At 33.4% G+C, this 15,938-nt stretch overlaps 3 protein-coding genes and 1 pseudogene across 4 annotated transcripts; all 4 read right to left on the bottom strand.

Moving 5' to 3' along the window:
- Positions 1–1,129: 1,129 nt before the first annotated feature.
- LOC146951471 (uncharacterized) lies at positions 1,130–2,872 on the bottom strand. Its single transcript, XM_085747453.1, has 2 exons — positions 2,736–2,872; positions 1,130–2,042 (listed from the first exon to the last, which is right to left on the bottom strand). Exon 2 carries the CDS (start codon positions 1,911–1,913, stop codon positions 1,212–1,214), a length of 702 nt encoding a protein of 233 aa, XP_085603579.1. The 5' UTR covers positions 1,914–2,042; positions 2,736–2,872; the 3' UTR covers positions 1,130–1,211.
- Positions 2,873–3,635: 763 nt separating this feature from the next.
- Positions 3,636–4,764, bottom strand: LOC146951470 (uncharacterized). Its single transcript, XM_085747451.1, has 2 exons — positions 4,417–4,764; positions 3,636–4,338 (listed from the first exon to the last, which is right to left on the bottom strand). Exons 1-2 carry the CDS (start codon positions 4,762–4,764, stop codon positions 3,721–3,723), a joined length of 966 nt encoding a protein of 321 aa, XP_085603577.1. The 3' UTR covers positions 3,636–3,720.
- A 4,696-nt stretch (positions 4,765–9,460) lies between these two features.
- Positions 9,461–10,566, bottom strand: LOC146951469 (uncharacterized). The gene is made up of 2 exons (XM_085747452.1): positions 10,352–10,566; positions 9,461–10,000 (listed from the first exon to the last, which is right to left on the bottom strand). The coding sequence occupies exons 1-2, from the start codon at positions 10,518–10,520 to the stop codon at positions 9,762–9,764; spliced, it is 408 nt and encodes a 135-aa protein (XP_085603578.1). The 5' UTR covers positions 10,521–10,566; the 3' UTR covers positions 9,461–9,761.
- Positions 10,567–11,694: 1,128 nt separating this feature from the next.
- Positions 11,695–15,883, bottom strand: LOC146951468 (ultraviolet-B receptor UVR8-like; annotated as a pseudogene). The gene is made up of 5 exons (XR_015028091.1): positions 15,658–15,883; positions 15,381–15,491; positions 12,736–13,106; positions 12,519–12,626; positions 11,695–12,261 (listed from the first exon to the last, which is right to left on the bottom strand). The product of XR_015028091.1 is annotated as an ultraviolet-B receptor UVR8-like (transcript).
- Positions 15,884–15,938: the final 55 nt, after the last annotated feature.

The following is a 15,938-nucleotide window of genomic DNA, read 5'->3' as shown; positions in this document are numbered from 1 at the left end:
ATTTAAGCTAATGGTAAGCTTCCCATAAGCACAAATCAACACATCCATTCGGAGCTTCCTTTGTGTCAATCACAATATATACACATGTTTATGCCATAATCAAAAATGTTTCACAGAGCTGATTCAATTTCACTTAGGCAGATAATTGTCTAATTTCATTCAACAAATTGCACCTGTCAGTAAGTTCCCATATCACAGTTACATATTAGAAACTGATAGGACAGCAAGCTCCAATAAGTCTGATGACCCAATCTTGGGCCCAAATCATACACACAGTGCTTCTGGAAGCTTGTAGAAGGTGTGGGAATAAAAGAAGCTAGGATATTCCCTAGAATCTACGAGAATTTCAGTTATAAGAGAAAGTGAAGCCTAGTGAGTGAGTCCAGGAGAGATATCTCTCTGGTCTAGGAGCATAGCTCTGGTTAGGAGTTCATGGAACTCTGGTTTATCTCTTTCATTTTTTGTTTTCACCATTGTAGAGCTCTTAAGCTCATCACTTACCATTAAATAATACCGTTTTTTGTTTTTGATTTTTGAGTTCCATCAGAAACCATTCAACTTCTGAACATCTGTACAGAAGAATTTGTGCATAGAGATCACTTGGACGGTCAAATAAAGAACAACGCTATCAACCATTAGATCTCCACCGAAAGGCGTGTTATGCCCGTATATGGTTTAGAAAGTTTTTTATACACGCATTTTATGGCTAAGTAAAAAGTACTAATTAAGCATATTTATCTCTAAACACAAGTTTTTTTACTAGCATGATTATCTAAAGGAAGGAGACAGCTTACTATTGACTATTGAGCAGCTGGAAACAAAGCTTAGAAGAAGATTATTGAAACACCCATCATGAAGCAACCCATAGCTACTCACAGACTTAAATACTCACCTCTGTAAGTAACCATGCATGGTCAAGATAATGCTTTGTAGCATTTCCAACTATTGTTGTTAGGAAACATGGTATCCATGGAAATGTTAAAATATAAGCATGTACTCATTCAAAACAAAACACCTCTCTTTTTTTATAGTTAAACGAATCTTGTATATGTTAAAAGTTGTTGTGTTTACAAGTAACAAAAGGCAGAAGAATAAAATTGAAAACGAAAAACGACTAAAACAAGTTCACTTACATGAATAGCTTGCTTTATAGCAATATCATAAGCAAAATTTGAAGCTCGTTGATTGCAGAATACAAATTTATCAATTGACTACATGAGTCTACCGACATAGGTAGCTCGAGGATATTGTTGTTGCAACTGTGGCCATTGAACAAAAATTTGATCAGCCAACCACAACTTGTATAAGAGCAAGCCACTCAAGGAGAGCCTTCTAACTCTTGCAATACTCTCAACGTAGAAAATTGACGACCATCTGATTCCTAGCACCTTAAATATAAATGCAATAACACAAAGGGGAATGCAAGTTCCAGGGCCATTGCAAAGTATCACTTCAGGTCTAATTTTAATCATCAGCCATAGCGCATGCACTATTGCAATTAAAGTAGTCCAAACTGAGGTTATATATGATTGACCCACTTCTCTACTTCGATAAATTTTCATGAACTGTGCGGTATCAGCAACGGCCGTTCCACTCTCAGATGCCAGAGAATTCTCCAACAACATAGCTTTTTGAAGACTCATATTATCAGTAGCAGCAGCAATGTAGAATCTCGGTTTAAACCTATCTTTCTGTAACACTGCCAATAGATTAAGCATCTCGGCAGTATGACCACCTGATCCTAAAATAATAAGGGTACTAACAGGTTTTGAAGCTCTTTTGCTCAAGGGCCTGCCACTACTATATATGACATGAACAACACGAACCAAGATGAAGATGATAACAAAAGCCACACTTGAAAGGGTGGCAATTGAAGATAAACTAGAGAAGCAACAGCCATTGCCTTTTTCCATCAGAGATAATTTCAAGATTTTCAATTGCAGCTACACATCAGTTGAAACCCTTCCTTCCTACTGCGACCAACTCCGGCAGCGTTTTACTGCCAGCTTTTCCTTTTCAAGACCAACAACACTCGTCTCTCACTACACAAACAAACAATATTATAAGTCTATAACAAATGAGCATGCTAGTGCTCCATGTATAGTCGACTTACTGTAAGAAATCTGTTGCTCTATGGTTCCGTACCGTAATTTTTAAAAGAAATTGTAGGATTTTTTATTTTATATTCACAAAAAATAAGGACCGGCCCGTTTAGCCCACAGCCTTAGTAGTATTTTTAGAGTTCATAATTTAGGACTTTTTGACCCTTTTGACAACTCTGTTAGAAACAGAAGAATAAAAAAAACTGGTTTGGTTGGTTTCAATTTGAAAGGGCCAAAATTGATTCTAGAGGGGTAGAATTGTTTTTGGCATGTTTGATTGTTCTAAAGTAAGTACTTAGAATTGATTTTTCTTGTAGAATTGATTCTACTTGAAACGAGAATTTGTAGCTTTTGGCTTCTACAATTATCGATTATTACACACAAATTTAAAATTCAACTCACTTACATGAATGTATAAAAAACACACTTTACATTCAACTCTAATCAATTTTATAGAATCAATTAATTCAAAATCAATTATTGTCACCACAGAACCAAACATACACTTAAATTGAAGCATTAGCAAACAGAAATTTTATGGTTGAATGCAAGAACCAGAAATGGAAAAGAGATAAAGTAAGGTTGATGCGAAGAACAAAAACAATTGCGAAAGAGAAGATTCAATAACCATACCTGGAATTGAGAAGGTGATGCAGATCGGGAGAATGAGAGTACGTAAGCACCTTGGCCGGGCGGCAATCGCACGGTGGAGGTGACGAGCTTTTTGTTTTTGCAGAAAGGAAGTTTCTGAAAACAAATGAAAAAAAAAAAAAGGCAAAACTGACCCGGTTCAGAGGGTCAACCGGTTTTAACCGGTTCGATAAGATCAACGAATTTTTGAGAGCAAGTCAACAATTTTTTACGCACCGTTTGGATCCAAAGAAAGCTGATGGACGGAAAGGGTGAAGGATAGAAAGTTTCTTAAAAAATGTGATTCCACCGTTTGGTTGTTGTCTTAGAGAGGAAAGAAAGCCTGGTTTCAGTGGGTCCGTTTGGTTCAATGGAGGGGAGGGATTTTAATGGAGGGGAGGGGAGGGGAGGGAAGGGAAGGGGAGGGATGATATTTTAATTAAAAATATGTTTGGTTCAAAGGAGGGAAGGGGAGGGGAGGAAAGGGATTTTAATTAAAAATGTGTTTGGTTCACGTGGGAAGGGGAGGGATTTTAAAACTATTTTACGGTTTTACCCTTAAACTTAATTAAATATATGACTAAAAGAGATTTTCAAAAGCACGTGCAATGCTTATTTAACAATTTTAAATAAATGCAGTTGGTTGAAAATTAGTAATAGAAAAATTGAAAACGGAACCAAAGGATTAGAGCCATGTAAATATGATTCATGCAAACCTGCAATATGGTTAAAAATTTAAGGTTACCAACTCATTTGCTAATGAAGCAAGAAACTATGATTCATTCAAATATGAGTTACATATGCATCGTTGTAAAAATAGAAGTTATAAAAAAAAATTGGAACTTGACTAAAACTTAAATTTCACACGGAAGAGAAATATGTTCATTCATAAACAACACAAAATTAAAAGGAAAATATTCAGTATTCGAAATATTCAAAAACATATTAAAGTGCAAATAAAATATCCATAAACATTGTAGTATTCAGACTAGCCAGAGACCATTTGCATTATCACTGCTTTTCGCGCTTCCGGTGGACACTGAAGAATCATTCTAAGTTTGTCTTTATCCTTCATGACAGCACAATATATCTTAGGCAATGAATTTGTGTCACACCCACACTCCTTTATTAAATTCCAGGTTTCTTCTCCTGAAATCGGAGGCAACTCATGTTTATGACGTTCTCTCATTATTTCATTTCCTTCGCGTATTGCTGCATTTCCTTCTTTGAGTGCCTCTGCAACCACATTCATTGACTCTTTAAGTTCAATAATCTCATTTTTTGCCTCTTTATTTTTAACCACTTTCAATTTCTTCCTTTTGCCACCACTTGCAATGGGTGAAGGATATGGTGATTGTGTTTCAGGTACAGTAAAATCGTAATCAGGAACAAAACTCTCCAAATTCACCTCATTTCGAGCAACGTGGCCATCAATATCTTGAATAGTTTCAATGAAATCTTCCTCGGTGATCGATTCCCCTTGTTTTCTGGTTTCTTTAAAAGTCCCAGATTCATCTCCATTAGCTCGGTTGGGTCCATGGAGTTTCAACATTTTCTCATAATTGGGAAATGGAACAAATCTCCAACATGCTGCTTTTGGTTTTGACTGAAAAGTAGGTTTCAGACAATTTATAAAACTATTGATTAATAAAATATTGCAAAATGCAAGATTTACAAAATTTACCTCAATTAGAGCTTTCCAAACTTCTTCCTCGGCATCCCATAACTGTGTAGTTTCAATCCAAGAAAACCCACTCATACCACCTTTAAAAATTTCGTAATATTCACTGAAGTTTCTTTTCAAAGTTTTCCAGCGATTTTGTACCTTTAACTTATCAATTTTGTCACCAAACAATTTCACAAGTTCAGCCGTAATATTGTTATATGTTGTTGTCGTAAAGTTATCGTTGACTTTGTTACCTTTTTCAAGTTCTTGCATGAAAGCTTCAACAAAAGCATCATACATGGCTCTATTCCAACTCAAAGTCCCAGAATTACCATTGTTGGTTGGAATTTGCTTTTTTGATGCCATACTATATGAAAATGGTCAATTATAGCACAATTAAATTAATAAATATAATCAACATGAAGTCCCAATATCATTCACTTGACATAAATATCAAATAAACATTTAGTCCAAACACAAGTATCTAATAAACATGACAATAAAATCAGTACTACTTCCTCAAAGAACAACAAACATCAAAATAATAATTTAAATTACAAGGTAAACCATTTAGGTCTAACCATCATTTTCATAATTCGACCACATTTGATGTGCTACACCATTTTTTTATTAAAGTACCCATAGCAAATTCATCCCTATCACTTGATGCTTAATGATTTTCATGAGATGCATTTTGATTTGCAAGTTCAGCATCTACTTCAGCTATAAGGTCTTCATCTGGGTCTACGCTCATTAGATAGTTATGAAGAATGCAACATGCAAAAATGATTAATTTTTGCGCTTTGACTCCATAAGTGGGTTCTGTTGAATTCGATAAAATCTCAAATCTTTTTTTTAACACACCAAAGGCTCTTTCAATTGCATTTCGTAAAGATGAATGCCGAAGATTGAACAATTCTTTAAAATTTTGGGGTGGATTTCTTGCCGAATATTCTTTCAGGTGATACCGAGCTCCTCTATAAGGCGTAATAAGTCCACCTGTCAACATGAAGCCGGCATCAACAAGATAATATTTTCCTATGGAAAAGGATAATACTTGTCAACATTAATGTGATAGTTTGAAACAATAAATGTAATAGTTATAAGTGTATGGTGATTCTTATATTACCTTGAGGAATTTTAAGTTTATCTTCACGTGTTAATGCATTCCTTATTATTCTTGAGTCAGAGGCAAATCCTTCCCATCCCGCAAGCACATAAGTGAACTTTAAATCAAAAGTGCACGCTGCTAAAACATTTTGTGTTGGGTAGTCTTTCCTACCACGATATCGAGGGGCATCTTTTGCAGATACTTTAACTCGTATATGTGTTCCATCTATAGCACCAACACAATCCTGACATAATATTTTTTTATCAATAAATATATGTATATGATCTATCCAAATCTTGCTTATATTTTATTGTTGGACAAATTATTAATAAAAATTTACCTTAAAGTACGGGTAGAATCTAGTGCTACTAGAAATTTCCAAGGGGATCGTTGAGCCATCAGGTTGTACGATAAATTTTTCTTCCAATTCAAGAATAGCTTTCAATACTTGATGGAGATGACGGCTAATTGTTTCACCCGAACGACGAAACCAAAAGTTGACTTCACGATTTTTAGCATTATGGGTTAGTATGTAAATTGATTTTGCAACTTGTTCTTCCACACTTGACCATCGTGTAGGTCGTAACCCCCTTCCCTTTCTAACATATCACATAGCTTTAAAAAAGTTCGAGGACCCATTCTTAATATATTTCGACTACTTTCATTGTTTCTAATTCGATACATTACTTCCTCACGCACCCTTTTTCTCTCAGAGCTCATACTATAACTTATTTTTCTTTTACGAAACACCCGTAAATAACAATAAACAATAGCACACATAATTTGAGCTACAACTCTTCGACGCAAATCAAACCATCTATTGATAGCAATTTCCCGATCTTGATTTTCCATCTAATTCTATAAGATATTTATAAAATTATTTTCTAGATAATATATAACTCATATACCACACAATAAAATGCAACAGTAAAATAAATAAATTAATACAATTAGAAGAAAAAAAGTTGCAACTGACTTGAAATATTAAACTAGAATAAAAAGGAAAAAAAACAAACAAGAGATCATTGATCATCATCATGGTATAATGGATTATAAAACAATAAAAAAAGATGATAAAAATAAGGCTTTGTTAAAAAAAAAAACAAACATAAAGAAGATTATTCATTATCATCACGTGACAATCACAGTGGTGGTTTTGAAAGCACCACTAACACATCCAATAAAAACGTGAAAAATTAATGGACAAGAAAACGTGACAAAGCAATATAGATAAACATTATTCATCCATCATCTTACAAAAATTAATAAGCAATACTCACATCGTAAAGTTCTGAAACAACGGCAACGACAATCACAACAAAATAGGAGTAGGGTTGGAAGAGTAGTTACAGGTAAGAAATAACAATGATAGATAACCTAATAATAAAAATTGTGATAAGGATATTCTTGAAATTTTAAAATAATTTGAGGATAATTTTGACAGTGTAATAAAATCTTAAAGAGCTTCCCTCCCTTTCCCACCAAAAAACTCCAATTTGATGGGAAAGCAATAAATGAGCATATAAGGGATTTTGCTTCCCTCCCCATCCCTCCCCTCCCCTTTTAAAAATTGAACCAAACAAATAAATTTTAAAATATCCCCTCCCCTCCCCTCTCTTCCCCACCAAAAATCTCCAACCAAACGAACCCTAACTGGACGGAAAGTAGGGAGCTGTGATAAATTTTAATAAAATGACAAATTGGTCCTTGCATGCCACTTTATGATTTGATTGTGCCTTTATTTTTTTTCATTTTTATATTTTTAATATTTGTATTTATTTTTCTTTTGAAAATAATATTTCTATTTTCTTTTATTTTATTTATCCTTAAAAAAAAATATTTCTATTTTATTTTGTATTGTCAGGGATTTTTTTACCAAAACGCTGCCAATTTATTTACATATATGCAGGGGCGGACCTGAGCAAGGCAGGGTGTGGCAATAGCCACACCAGCCTAGGCCCAGCCCATACTTTTTTTTTTTTATACAAAGCCAATCTTAAATAATATATATCTTCTATTTCATAACAGTAGCAATTCAACAGCCGTGGCTTGGTGGCGTTGGTTTCAAGTAATAACTTGAATGTCTCAGGTTCAACTCTCACTTTCTGCACTTTTTCTGCACTTTTTTTCAAGTTCAACTCTACTCTCGTTTGCAATTTTCTTAATTTTTTCAGATAATAATATAAACAATATAAATTACATATGAATATATATATATATATATATATATATATATATATATATATTAAGATTTTATTTTGCAACTTATGTCATGCATTATCTAATCTATAAAAAAAATATATAAAGGGAAGACCCATTTTTGGATTGAGATTTTTTACTCCGAATTTATTTAAATTATTTTATCATTTTTATGATGTCATTTAAATTATTATTGAAAAGTTAAATTCAGTTAAATTCACTAAAATATAAACAACTTTACCACACAAGGAACAAAATGATTGACGAATAATTATTTTAAGAATTTTGTTTGGGATATTTTAAAAAATAGGTTTTTTTTAAAGAAATCAAAATGACATATTAATACCAACAAAAAAACCATTTCAGATACAAAGAATTCAAGGTTTTACAAATTAAGACCGACAGAAAATCATATCGACACAAAATTCAAGGTTTTACAAAGGTTATAGTACAAAAATAAAGAGTCAACAAACAAAGAGAAGGAATGAGTTCGAAAGCTAGGTAATAAAATTCATGCTATGGAGGGGATTTTGCCACCAAAAGTGAAAAATCAAAAGTTAAAGTATTGTTTTTTACTTTCAACCACCATAAGGTAAGAAACTCCACTTTGTCAATTAAATGATGCATCAAAATCTCTTTATGTCATAAGATACTGCACTTTCTCTCATTTCAGGTCGCCCTTATGCAAGTCAATCAAATCAGTTGAAGAGAAGACCTAACTTTTTTAGAATTACCTCCTAATTTTTCAAATTAAGTGAAAAAAACACTCGAACCAATGTATATTGATTGGACAGAAAAAAATATTCACATTTAATGTCACTCAGTTTTTCAAATAAAATTACCGTCAAGCATATGAATGGTTTTTTAAGGGAAAAAGCTTAAAGTGTTTCATTAATCAATATGTGTTCAAAACAATCAGGTATTACATACAATAACTGCAAACTAGCTGACAATGTTGTCGCCTTAGCTAAAGCGTGAGCTGCCTCATTTACTTATCTCCGTACAAACTCTACCTTAGAGTTTTCATAATGATTCCTAAAAAGAGATTGACAATTTTGTATGATATTTCCGAAGAGGTTATCTCCGTACAAACTCTACCTTGCTTATCTCGTAAACCAAGAGCTTCTCCTATATAAACCCATTTTAAGATATATTTTTTTGGATAGTGATATTTGAACAACTATATGAGACAACTTTTGGTGACAACTTCTTTTATCTCTCTTTTCATTGGTTAAAAACAATGGAGAGAGAAAAAGAAAGAGAGAGAATAAGAGGATAATGTGAGTATGAGAGAGAAAGTTGTCAAAAAATTGTCACAAAATGGTTATACAAATATCATTTCTCTATTTTTTTTATACATGATTGGTTAACATTTTCCAACCCGATTGTTTTCCCTTCATTGCAATTTTTGTAAAATAATTAAAAAAAATGTTAATATATTTGTTTTTTTTTAAATATGTTTCTAAATAAGTAACCATTTAAAACAAAAAATCAAACTCAAAACCATTTGAAAAATTAAAATTTGACCCAATTCTTAGTCATAAATTTTATATAAGTTTGTCTTAAACTATTGAGAAAGCACCTTCATAATTAGTCAGAAGCTAAATATAATCTAACCAATAATTTTATTTAAAAAAAACCTAATCAATAATTATTTTAGTCAAAAATCAAACTCATAAAATACTAATCTTTTTTTGGTAGTGTATAAAATACTAATCTACTCACCTTAACTAAATTACATTGACCACTTAATTTAGTTTATCACAGAATATCACTCACTATATTAATATTTTCATCACAAAGTAAAATAGAGTCAAATCCAATCTCAAATAACTAGTGATGAGTTGGATCATAATGTCAAATCTAGTTGTGGTCAACATGTCCCCACACTACAACCACAACAGTTGTGTATGTGTAAATACCCTTACCACAAAACTAAACTAGAATTCAGAACCACTCAAAGAAAAACAAAAAGAGAGGAAAAACAGAGCAAGATAGATAAAAGACACTGCTTCATAGGATTTCCTCTTTCCCAAGTTTCATTCAACGAGAATCACTCAATCCTGTGCACACGATCCCTCAAAATCCCGTTATACAAAGCCATTCTATTTGCAGGAATTCCACGAGTTTTCGTTGTTTCACTTCTGCAGTTGCTATGTACTCTGTTTCGTTTCCTCTGTTTCTCTTTTTTTGCTATCTCGCCCTTTTCTCTTACTTCCTTCACACTTTCTTCAAATCTAACTTTCTTTTTATTTTTCTTTGTATTCATCTTTCTCTCCCTCTTCTTTTCCTCTGAGAAAAAAATACACACAATATAGTAAGGACTAAGAACTAAGGAGTTGTTCTTGACAAAGTGTAAGGTTAAAAAATTTATATGACCTAGCTTAACCGACAATATCGATATTGATATTAATTAAGGTGTTGTTCTTGACAAAGTGTAAGGTTAATAATTTTTTATGACCTAACTCAACGGACAATATCGATATTGATATTGTTAGGTTAAACATTTTCATCCGAGTTCGAACCCTGTACCACACAGTTGTGTGTGAGTTCGAACCTTATGCGTGTGAGTTTCAGTAGTGTTTGTCATCCTCTACATACAAAATAAAGTAAGGTTAATCAAAAGAAGAGCTGGTGATTTACCTGAATATAAACAAGAGCGCAAAATTTGTGTGTTAGGGTCATGAGAAACGTGACTTCCAAGAATTTGAAATGATGGGTTAATCTTGTGTTTGGAAAAAGCTAGATAAAGCATGGTGCTTGATACAAGCATAGCTGTAGTGAAAACAAGACCCTGTGAGAGAGAAGTCATTTGTTGAAGAAAAAGAAGGATTGAGTTGAGTTGAGTTGACTTGACTAGAAAGGAAGAAGAGTTAATTAGATATATAGATGTGGGTGTAGGTAAGATTGCTTAATGGGAGAGAAAATGGGAAATATAAAATATAATAATAATGATAAAGAGAAAAAGAATGAATTAAAAAATTGTATAAATAATGATAAATTGTGGAGTGTGGTGAGTGATGAGGGGATAGAAGAAAAATAACGGCACTAGTTAATTGGTGGTGGATGTTATGTATGAGCTTCTAGATTTTTCTGATGTGATTGATGAGAATGAAGAGGATAAAAGATTTGAGGGGTGGGTCGGTGTATGCAATGTTCGGTTTGGATTTTGCTTTGACAAGTACATCGACATGAGATTATACGATAGACACACAGACTCTGACACATTGACATCGCTAATAATTTAAAAATATTATATAATTTAGTTTAATTACGTGTCTATATTATGTTGGTGTCGGACACGACGCATGTTCCACACCAAAACATATCTAATTTGAGAAGTATTCGTGCATTATAGATAAAGAAGAAGTTGGAAAGAACAAAAGTATGAATGCGGTTGCGGTTTGTATCGTTTTTGTTCGTATCGATGTGTGTTGGATTTGGTGGGGTTGCATAGTCCACTTGACCAGACATTTCGTACGGTCAGAAAATCCTTGATATCCAACGATACAAATTTAAGTTGGAATTTTAGTTTTAAAAAACCACAAAATTTTGCTTGACTTGTAAGAGAAATTAGAGATTGTTAGTTCAATTCCTACTACCTATTTAAGTAAAATTTCCTTAAAAAAGAAACCATTGAGTAACATTTGCCATTTCCTAACATAATTTTAAATTTGTCACTTATTTTTTTTCTTTCTTTCTAAATTGATTCTTTCAACTATAAACACATGAGCACAATTGACTTTTTGACGCTATTATAGAAAAAAGAAAAGTAATAATGGATAAACTAGACACTTTTCTAAAGCATGTTTTCTTCGACGAATAATGTCCTACCTTACAAGTTGACTAGTAAGAGAAAAGTCCATTTACATATTTATTTAAATTAAACTTAAAAACCTCAATTGTAATTTATCATAAACTTACATGCAAAAAAAAAAAAAAAAAGTTCCAAACTTTATCAGACAAAAATATGAAAGCGCCTTCAATTTATTGTCAATCATTCTTTTATAATAGAATTTAATACCTCAAATAACCCATGTAATTTGGACAACATCTGAAAGTAGCCACCAAAAAAGAAAAAACATAGATTCCACCTCTTCAATAATTTTGGGTGCGAAGGATGTAATAAGATATAAAACACTAAACTTTTACAAGTATAACATAATCTTACTTAAAAATTCAGGTGAACCAAACATAAAAAAATGTGACTTATCTTGATGTGTCAGATGCTGCTTTCTAACATAGGATCATCTTCAGATTAATTTTCTATGAAAATTTCAGTAGGCTCATGGCATTCTCTTACCAAGTTGAGCTCTTTCATTGTCTCCAAAGCCAAATATTTGTCCACGGTTGGTGACTACCACAGCGTGACAAGGACCAGTGCTAATTTGAGAAACATGGTGAGATCTTAATGTACTTAATATTCTAGGCTTTAATATTATATCAGATACCCTTTTGCCCAAAATTCCTAGGCTGCCAAATGCAATGGAGCCAAAGCCATAGACCAAACCTGAATCAAGTAGAGCAAAGGTTTTTCTATGGTTTGCACACACCTACAAGTAACAATAATAATGTGAAAAGAATAGGACTGAGCAGTCTCATCATAAATCGTAATAATTGGATGTAAACACTATAAAACAGAATTTTTTATAAAAAAATTAATAACACAAATAACACAAACATTGACACGTGAACACCAATAACAATATAAAAAATGGAAGAAATTGAATACATTGTTGGTGTCTGACACCTGAAACACACCAATGCTACTACATACTGAAAAGGACTTGAATTTCAGAAAATTTTATACCTGAATAGCCAAGTGATTCTTGAGACTAGACAACATCTCTGGTCATGTCCTTTCAATCTCATCTCCATGGCCTAAAGCACCACAATATCCCTTGCCCCATGTATATACCTAAACCATCAATAATAGAAACTTGAAATCTATTCTCACAACTACATCAAAAGTTCAAATCAAGTGTGACAATTAAAATTGAAAATTTATCTTGTCAAATGAAACTCACAAATCCATTTGAATCAAGTGCAGTTGCATGCTCATCCCCAGCAGATACGCAGACAACACAAATACGATTTCTTCTAAATTTTTGTATCAAACGTGGTAGAAGCTCGTTGTCATCCTCACCATGGCCGAGACAAAAATGATAACCTGATCCAAAGGAGTATACTGATCCATCTTCTGTTACTGATAAGAGATATAGTCTGATCCAGCAGCAACCTGAACAACAGGACCCACATCACAGAGGAATTGAATCATTTTAGGGCTTGTTATGTTCTGAGTGTCGCCGTGACCAAGTTGGCCGCGTGAGTTTATTCCTCATGTATACACATGACCTTGTCTAGTAAGGAAGGCTGTGAAGCTTGATCCTGTTGCAACCTGAGAGACATTCATGTTATTTCATATCTTTCAAAGAAGACATTATAAAACAGACATCATTGAATAAGTTTTTGGGATAAATTACACTTTTGGTCTTAAGTTATTTTTATGTTTCCCTTTGTTTTTTTCGTTTGATTTTGGTTCCTTGAGTTGCAAAATTTAGACACCTTGGTTCATTATGTTTTTTCCGTTCCATTTTGATCTCTTAATTTACAAATGTTATATACACTATGTTTTCTTTTTATTTTTTCTTCTTCTTGCTCAGTAAGATGCCGAATCACCAAAATGCAATGCCACGTATGAAACATTTGTTGGACTCAAAAAGAAAACAGATAGAAGGAAAAACTTAATGGACCAAAATGTCTAACATTTGTAACTTAAAAATAAGGTGAAACCTAAAAATAACTTAAGGGACTAGAAGTATAATTTAGCTCAAGACATTTGAGAATTTAGTTGACATTGCCTTCATAGATATTCAAAATAGTACTGAGCACATCACAACAAACTGGGGGAACATCTTATGCCAATTGGAATGGACAGTTTTTTAGACTCGAGATTTGTTATTGAGTAACTTCTTGGAACAACACATAATGTTTCAACAATATGACAAAACTGCAACACTTTTATCTAAGAGACAAGAGCCCCCTTCAAAATAACTTGGAAAGGAACTGAAATCACAAAATGCTTTTTCACAGACTTCCTTGAAATATATAAATATGAAATCAAAGCATATTGCAAGGTAGTAAATATTATAGATATTTGAACCAAAGTGAGCTTAGGGGTCTGATAGGAACTGAGTTATTGCGACTTAGTTTTTCGCCCTTGATTGCTACAGTTTAATTGAAGGTTCCCAAAGGACTTGGTTTCTTATAAGGATAATTAGACTAAAGTGAGATTAGTCATCCGATGCGAATTGAGATCGATATTAGCTTGAACTGTTTTCCTAAGGTGTATAAAATTGCACATGTTAAGAATCACTAAATTTGAATAGTTAATAAGGAAAAAGTGAGTAAATAATTTATCCTTATCGTGTGTAATATTGCATACGTTAGGAAAACCGTAACCTAAAATGCTGATCGAGATGAACCACTTATTAAACACGTGATCTATCTAGACCAACATTTTCACACACGGAATTGGTAATTATTAACCAATCCTTTTTATAGTAAGGATCTCATTTGATTAAAATTGAAAATCAATCCCCCATTAAATCATTAGATTGGCCATATCCCCCTTCATCAAGTCAGTCATGATATCCCTTGATAAATCATGAAAACCATTATGTTTTCTCAAATTTATACAACCAATCTTCTTCATTTCCATCTTCATCATCGCAAACACCGATTTTAATAGTGTGAAACGATAGTCAAATCTTTCCTATTCCAAGATTCTCTTTAATCTCAAAATAAAACGAGAGAAAAAGCAAAGTAACCATGGATGAAGAAGGGGAAGCCATTGTCAGTTCTTGAACTTTATTTTCCTCATTTACTTCACAACCTCCTTACTTCAATGGACTGATTAATCCAAGCACCAATCGATTCTTACCCCCGATGACACCCAGCTCTCGCCACTGTGGAAGTTCTATACCCTGCATTATGTCATGCCACAACGAGGTGAACCACTTCGTCTTTACAAGTGATGCAATGTCAAACCACCACATTACTCTTCTCACTTTACCAACTGCTAGCTTGTTGCTCTATGCCCTAGCACCATCTCCAACTCTCGGAACCCTAGTATGCTTGGTTTTGCCTCCCATTTAATCGGTGCCTCGACCCTAGGATGATGGATTCAATCAAAACAAAAGGACAGACAGCAATTTTTGGAACTTCTCAAAATGCAGGTGCCCATTTAAAAATCTAAATTGTATATGAAAGGGATAAGAACCCCCTCAAAATTACTTGTAAGAAATCGAAACCTTGGTCACCAGGTTTGCAGTTATCTTCAATGGTACGTGAGCCTCAAAATATCAGGTATGTGGGTATATATAGTCGATTCGTTATTGGTACGCTATCAATAAATTTTGTTTACCTAACTATAAATTAAAATTACATGGAAAAAATTTCGACGAATGTATTCGGAAAAGCACCGCAAATTGTTACGTGAAAACCAACTCGCATTTCCCTATATACTTCAGGAAATTATGTGACTGATTGGAACTATAGAATTCAATTTATTGCAGACTACATGGAAAGACTTGACTGCCAACTTTATAATATATCAGACTAAGATGAAAAAAATTAGCAAAAGAGAACAGAATAAAAATATGCAGTTTACCTGCTTGCAAGGAATCCCCTTTAAGGATTCAACAAGACGCGGCCTGAAAATTATTTGACTTGTATCTCCATGTCCACAGCACGAATATGAATTACTCCCACATGTAAATACCTGCAGGTTCACAATGGAAACAAGTATTGATCATTTTACAATCTAAAACTGTTGGTTTCAATTCCAATAACATAAAGCAATAATGGAACAGGCAGAGTAATTATTCCCAGATTAATGACTTGCTAATGACTCAAACTAGTTGAATAAAGGTTAAGTAGCTACAAACCTCTCCAGACTGCATAACAAAAACTACATCACTATTTGAGGCCGAAACATGTGCCACACGCGCCAAAGGTGGGAAATTGATTTGGGTAAATGCTGAACACTGTTTTTTCAGACCCTTGGCCAAGTACGCCAAACAAAGAAGAACCGCAAGAATAGACGGAGGAGTTGCTGATTGCCAAGGTGTGATTATATCCTGTTGTAATTTGCATCTGCCAATAAAATGACATTCATCGTAAACTCCAGCCAATAAAATGACATCCATCGTAAGTTCCAACTCCACAA

Source organism: Medicago sativa, chromosome 2, assembly GCF_051527215.1.
Source record: "Medicago sativa cultivar Bolivia chromosome 2, Bolivia_mono, whole genome shotgun sequence".
NCBI classification, from domain to species: domain Eukaryota; kingdom Viridiplantae; phylum Streptophyta; class Magnoliopsida; order Fabales; family Fabaceae; genus Medicago; species Medicago sativa.
This window is presented reverse-complemented; position numbering and strand designations above follow the sequence as displayed.